The sequence below is a fragment of the Peromyscus leucopus genome, chromosome 6 (genome assembly GCF_004664715.2).
Source record: "Peromyscus leucopus breed LL Stock chromosome 6, UCI_PerLeu_2.1, whole genome shotgun sequence".
In the NCBI taxonomy this organism is placed as follows: domain Eukaryota; kingdom Metazoa; phylum Chordata; class Mammalia; order Rodentia; family Cricetidae; genus Peromyscus; species Peromyscus leucopus.
In genome coordinates, this window is record NC_051068.1 from 68,534,110 (window position 1) to 68,540,909 (window position 6,800).

At 51.0% G+C, this 6,800-nt stretch overlaps 1 protein-coding gene across 1 annotated transcript; it reads left to right on the forward strand.

The window, feature by feature from the left end:
- The first annotated feature begins 1,223 nt into the window (after positions 1–1,223).
- S100a2 (S100 calcium binding protein A2) lies at positions 1,224–4,573 on the forward strand. The gene is given in 5 exon segments (XM_028890835.2): positions 1,224–1,464; positions 2,578–3,295; positions 3,297–3,371; positions 4,094–4,099; positions 4,350–4,573. Coding segments are annotated over 4 exon segments (327 nt in total). The 5' UTR covers positions 1,224–1,464; positions 2,578–3,235; the 3' UTR covers positions 4,536–4,573.
- The last annotated feature ends 2,227 nt before the right edge of the window (positions 4,574–6,800 follow it).

Consider the following 6,800-nt stretch of genomic DNA (forward strand, 5'->3'; position numbering starts at 1 on the left):
GGAGGAGGGGGACATTCATGTGCCTTGGGGAGGAGATTGGGGGGACACTAGGGGGCTTTGCAAAGACATAGAAAAGGACACTGGAGGACCCAAGACCCACTTTATCTGTGCTGTGCAGGCTAGTTGCCACGGTGGCCCCGAGGCAGAGACCAGGGGCTCTGATTCTGCTAGCTCTCAGAATGCAGTGGTGGTGGCCTGGCCTCCTCCTCTCCCTGGGGGCTGCCTGGTGAGGGCCTCCACATCGGTGCTTGTGGCTTGGGCTTTCTGGCTGCCGCTCTGGCCCTGGGGAGCAGGGTGTGCCTCTGAGTCACCACCTGGGCATCTGGGCCTGGAACCATGGGTGAGTCACCCAGCACTGGGGGAGCAGAGAGAAGCGGCTTGGTGTCTGGAGGGGGAAGAGAGCTGGGCCCACAGGAAGGGTGGTGCCCGACTGGGGATGGGACACAGAGCAGAAGGGGGCAGTGGGGAGTCCGAGGTCTTGAGGTCAGCTCTCCCCTGAAGACCCTCCCTTGGACCCGGTTGAAGGAGACACAGTGTTTATTTTTCTCCATGGAGAAGACACACTGGAGACTGGAGAGGACCTGAGGAAGGCCGTGGCTGGGTAGAGGAGTCATTCCCACCCACTCACCCCTCTGTAAAATGAAGAAGAGGAGGTTCATGTCTCCCTCTTCTGCATCCTATGCAGACAGCTGCTCACTGCAGCGGTACCTGATACGGAATAATCGCCATGGCTCATTTTGAGGTACTTTTAAACACGCCCACTCACCTCACTACCGTCTTTCAGAGGGATTCTGCTGGTGCCAGGCATTTAAAGCAAAGCAAAACAAACAACAAAAGCTTTCTTCGAGCTCCTGACCTCCTCCTCTATTTGTCTCCAGCGGCTCTTTTGGACCCCAGCTTTCTAAGTGTGGCCTGGACTGCTTCTCTCCGTCTCTTTCTGTCTCCCTTACACACACACACACACACACACACACACACACACACACACACACACACACACACCCATGAACACAGGCTGTGAAGTTCCTACCCACTCTGTGTCCCTGAGTCCTCTGACACAGGAGGGAGCTGTAGCTGTGACTCACGGGCATAATATGAGAACCAGGCTTGGAATGAGTCTCTAGGCCCCAGCACAAAAGCTGCCTCCCCTCATCCCTGACCAGGCTCCCCTTCCCCACAATGCCTCTGTCTCCTTGCTGTGACCTAGATGAGCTCAGGGATGCCCTTGGCTGGGCCTGGGTCTCCTCCAGCTAGTGTCCAGGCCAGCACTGTCTGAGAAGGGAGTGGACCAAGAGAGAGGGAGTGTGTGTGGGGTGGCAGGATGCCAGATTCGATCAAGATCAGGTTGGGGCAGGTTCTGTTTCCAAAAAAATGACAAGTTGGGGGTCAGGAGAGCCTCTGAAGCCCTACCCTGGGTGTCTTGGCCACTTTACTCCCTTCTGGGTCTTTCTGCCACCTGGTCTGGTGAGTACCTCTGTGCTGCAGCAGACCTGGGTTCCATCTTTGTCCCGCCGTCTTGATCCTCGTCTGTATAGTTTTCTCTGACTTCCGAGTGGGGTCTCCCATTTGAAGGGACCCTCTCTGAAGTTGTGGATGGAAGGACCTTCTCCAGATTACTCTTCAAGGGCTTAGGGGTTACTCTGTGGTCTGTTCTCCCGTCTCCGGGTCTGAGGTCTCTGTGTTTCTCAGGTTAGATAGGCCCATCTAGGGCCTCATTTGGGGGGCTTAGGCCTAGGGGTAGTATTGGTGAAATTATTAGGGCCACTCCACGTAGTTAAAAGGAAGATTTATTTAGTGGGTGACTTATAAATGAAGGAATAGATAGGTTGTGGGGGGTCTGGGGAAGGTGTATTGCAGTCCAGCGGTGTTCTCTGGAGCTCTGCTTAGTCAACCTCCACTGTCCAGGGTCCAGGAACAAAGAGAGCGCTTGCCCATCCAGGTCTCGGATCTCCAGAATGCCTCCCTTGGCCCTGCCTCATAGGCGTGACAGTTGCCAGAGTCTCAATGGGGGTTGGAACTTCCAGATCCAAGCTGGAATAGCTACCCACTACAGGGTAGGTCATGGATATGTGAGAGTTGCTTTCATAAGAATCCCTAGTTTGAGCCAGATGCAATGCAATAGAGCCTATCTGTACTCCTGCATCAGGAGACCGAGGCAGGACAGTCATGAGGTCAAGGCCTGACTGGGCTGCACAGTGAGATGTCACAAGAGCAAACAATACTGAGTCCATTTGTTTTTGCTTTTGCAATGTCTTAGATTTTATTAGGACTAAGAAGCCAGAGACGGGGCCTCAGTGCTCAGCCCACCTGGGTCCCTGTGTAGCGGCAGAGCCTTGCCCAAGGCTGCTTCCTGTGCTTTTCTGAGTGGGTGAAGGTGGGCTGGCGGGGCAGAGCTGGCAGGGAACACTCAGGGCTTTCCCTTCTTCCAGCCCTGGTTCCTCTGGCCTTACCCTGGAATCCACTCAATATTCTTAGAGGAATTTGGAAAAAGTGACCTCTGAACTGACCTCTTCCCCTTCTAGCTTGATCCCAAGATACCGGCCATTTAACTTCTTTTTTTGGTTCTAACCCCAACAGAATCCTTCCTGATGGAGAGGGTCTTCAATTGCCTCCATCCTGCCACGGGTCTACAAAGAGCCAGCTTGTGTGACACAGCTCTCAGCCTGGCCAGAGACACATCTATCACCCTATGAGAGTCCCTGGTCCGAGGGACGAAACGTTCCTGCCTAAGAGAGTTTCCCTTTAGATGGCAGAGACTCTGACTTAGATAGACTAGAGTTGGCAAAAGGTTCAGCCCCTTCACGGAGCCTCAGACTTCTGGGCTGTTCTCATGGCTACTGTCAAGCAATCCTGGGAGCCCCTGGACACATTTGTGCTCTACATTCCTGGCACTGAGAGGAGTCAAATCGACACCCTAGCCACCCTGCCATCTCTTCCTGTGCCCCTCTCTGCCTCCCATGGACACTCACGTAGGGAGGCTTACCCCGAGAGGTGTGTCCTTAGGACACAAGGTTCTGCTTCAGGTGAACTCCCAGACCACAGGGGAGGTTTAACATCCGATTACAGTGTAAAGTGGCAGTGTGGACGTCATCCTTAGGGAGCACACTTCCAGGGCGGGATGCAGGCACTGACCTGCCATTCCTAGAGGGGCTTGGTGAAGCAGACGCGGGCCCTGTAGACTGGACTTGAGGCCGCAAGTGCCTTGGTGGTGTTCTTTTGTGTCTCTAGGTCCAAGATGTCCAGTCCCCTGGAAGAGGCTATGGATGTGGTTGTCAACACCTTCTGCAAGTACTCCCCGTCAAGAGGGTGACAAGCACAAACTCAGCAAGGGGGAGATGAAGGGACTTTTGCAGAAAGAACTGGCGAGCATGGTGGGGGGTAATTGAGGAGGCTGGGAGGGGAGAGTCCTGGGGAGCTGGGGGGGACGACGACGACATGACCGACGATGACGACGACGACGACGACGACATCTTTTCCTGTTTTCATTCTCAAGGTGCCTGCTGGTGCCAGTGCCAGGGTGGGGCTGAGGATCTTCCCCTTAGCTTTCATGTCTCCGGTCCCTGGGATGGCAGTTAGGTCTATGGGCTTATTAATGGCTGTTCCCTTGAGCATTCCTGAACACATTGCTGTTGGGGGCTTCAGAGTCCATTGGTCTAATCCTGTTGTTTTCTAGTGGAACAGTCCCAAATTCAGAGAAGGGTAGCAGCAGGCCCACGGTCACACAAGGACATTACTAGGGCATTAATTTCTCTTTTTATTTTACACATTTACATGGCAAGCCAAGAAAGTATCAAAGAATAGGCAGCAAGAATGCACTGGACATTTGGCACAGTGGGTACAGCCAGCTCTCAGTTTACTTCCTGCCCTATACAGATGAATGGGGGATCCTAGAGTCAGGTCTCAAGTCTTATTATATGAGGCAGGTCTTGCCTTTTTTTTTTTTTTCCTTGTTCATATTGGGTTAATTCTCTCTCATTGTTTTGACCGGTATTAAAAAGTTTATTCATCCTTGAATGAATGCCCTTGCTGATGTAGGGGGCAGTAAACTTTGGTTTTTTTCTCATCATCAAGATGAAGCTGGACTCTAGCAAAGATTGGAGTTTATACATAGTCTAAGGAATACCCAGCATCCCCCACTCCAGCAGGCATGCTGGAGACTCTTACATCATACATCGTCTATCTGTCCTTCCTCACTGGGCCTTCTTGGTTCCTCTCAGGGGTTTCCTGCCCACCATGAACCTGGCTGCCCAGCGGGGAGGGGAAGCTGGATGCTGATGTAAAGAGGAGGTTTTGGTGGTGAGGCGGGCAGGGGCCAGCTTGGTGACAACTCCACTCCCTGTCACCTTCAGGAGAAGGCAGATGAGGAGGGGCTAAAGAAGTTGATGGATGAGCTTGATGAGAACAGTGACCAGCAGGTGGACTTCCAGGAGTACTCTGTGTTTCTGGCAGCTGTCCTTATGGTGCGGGAAGACCTCTTCCAGGGGTCCCCAGACCGGCCCGAGTCTCCTGGACCGATAAGCTCTCTGTCTTTTTGAACTTGTGCTAAATAAACTTTTGTTTGTTCGTTTGTAGACAATATTGTAATGGCTCAGTGATGCTTTGTGCCTTGGCTGGATCAGTTAAAGGGCTGGAAACAGAAAGCTCTCTGGTTTCCAACACTTTCTGCACCCTGACTCTCCTGAGGCCGAAGGTTCTACTCTTTGGGATTTCACATAAATGAATGAGATTTTGGGAACTGAGGTAGGCTTGTAACATTTTTATTGTGTTAAGAAAGATATTTTAAAAAGGCAGGTTGGGCATAGTGGTTCAACCTTTAATCCCAGCACTCAGGAGACAGGGGCAGGGCCAGGGGCAGGGGCAGGGGCAGAGGCAGCAGATCTCTAGGAGTTTGAGGCCAGCTTGATCTACATAGTAAGACCCTGCCTTAAAACAAAACAAAACAAAAACAAACAGGAAACATACAAAAAGATAATTGCCACCTACAGCTACAATCATTTCCCTTCCTTCCCCAATTTCAACAGAGAAGGGAGGGTATAACCTCAGAGCATAGCACAGACCTTACCCTTCGGGACTGTGAGTCCTACAGTTTCATTATGGGTTCCCTTGTCAGATTCCAGACCCTGGGCAGTGTACTTGTTCGTAGAAAAACTTGATTTTTCTATCTGCTTTCAAGTTGGCTAGCTCAATCTTGAGCTTACCCTCTCCCGGTTGATCTCTGCTAAAACCTCTTAGGAGCCAGCTCAAGCCGAGAATTCTTATGTTTTCTACCATTTTCCTTAAAACTGTAACCTAAGCTGCCATATATTTTCTATCCCCCCCCCCCCCCCCCGGCCGGGCTGAGGACCGAACCCAGGGCCATGCGCTTGCTAGGCAAACGCTCCACCACTGAGCTAAATCCCCAAGCCCATGTTTTGCATCCTAAGGCATATCAGGCCACAGTTTGAGCACATCACTTTCTGTGTCAAGACAAGGGTCACCAGCTTTCCATCCTATAAACTCTAGGCCCGATAGCTCACTCTTTCTTACCTCCATCCAATTTCATCTTTTATTATTCTTAAAGGGTTTTGATAGCTCCTGGGTTTTGTACTAACAACACAAGCGTTCAGAAGGTACCCAAGGTCTGACCTGTGGTGGTTTAATGGAACGGTTTGCATTTGAACGCCCATGTGGTTAGACTTCTTGGTGGACAGTTCAAGTTTGGTTCAGTGGCTGACAGATGCCCTACTAGCTACCTGTTGCTGTAGGCAACAGTGAACCATTCTAAGACATGGTGGGTGAAAAATGTAACGTTTGTATCCCTCATGGTTCTGTGGGTAGGTTGGAAATGGTTGTGGGAGTCTTACTTGGGGTATCTCAGGCAGTTGTAGGTGGAAGCTGGGGCTACAGTCACCCAAGGGTGCTCTCTCAGCATACTTCGCACTTGGTGATGGTTGTGTGGCTGGAGCTCAGACAGAACCACCAGTGTGCTGATCGATTTACGTCAACTTGACACTAACCACAGTCATTTGAGAGGAGGGAACCTCGATTGAGAAAAACGCCTCCATAGGTTTGGGCAAGCCTTTAGAGTATTTTCTTAATTAGTGATTGATGGGGAGAACCACCCCATTGTGGGTGGTACCATCCCTGGGCTGGTGGTCCAGGGTTCTATAAGAAAGCAGGCTGAGCAAGCCATGAGGAGCAAGCCAGTAAGTGGTTCCCCTTTATGGCCTCTGCATCAGCTCCTGCCTCCAGGTTCCTGCCCTGGTTGAGTTTCTGTCCTGACTTCCTTCAGGGATGGACTACAGTGCAGAAGTGTAAGCCAAATAAAGCCTTTCCTCTCCATCTTGCAGTTTGGTCATGGTGTTTTGTTGCAGCAATAGAAACTCTAACTAAGATAATCAGCTTACTATATCCCTCTCCAACAGGGTGTCAAGAAGGTGGGCTTCTCTCTTCTTATTACCATGAAAAGAGACCATTTGTCCCAGAGGGCCTGCCTGGCCCTGTCTCCTGGCTCTAGACATGTAGGGAGGACAGAGCACAGAGAGCAAGTGGCTGTCACATGGTCTCTCACCTGCCTCCTTCCTCCTCTTCAGAGCTCTGTCTGATCTACTCTGCAAGTGACCCCCACACATCAGTTTCCCCAGGGAATGAAGGAAACAAGCAGAAAAGTGTTGCTTTTACTTGTGTTATTAGAATTATTATCCATCTCCTCTTTTATTAAAAAAAAATCCAACTTTTTTTTCTTTCAAGGTGTCAACACAGCCAGCTAGAAGTAGCCCTATTACATAGCTAAGCCCCCAAAGATGTAGGGGAAGCCCTGT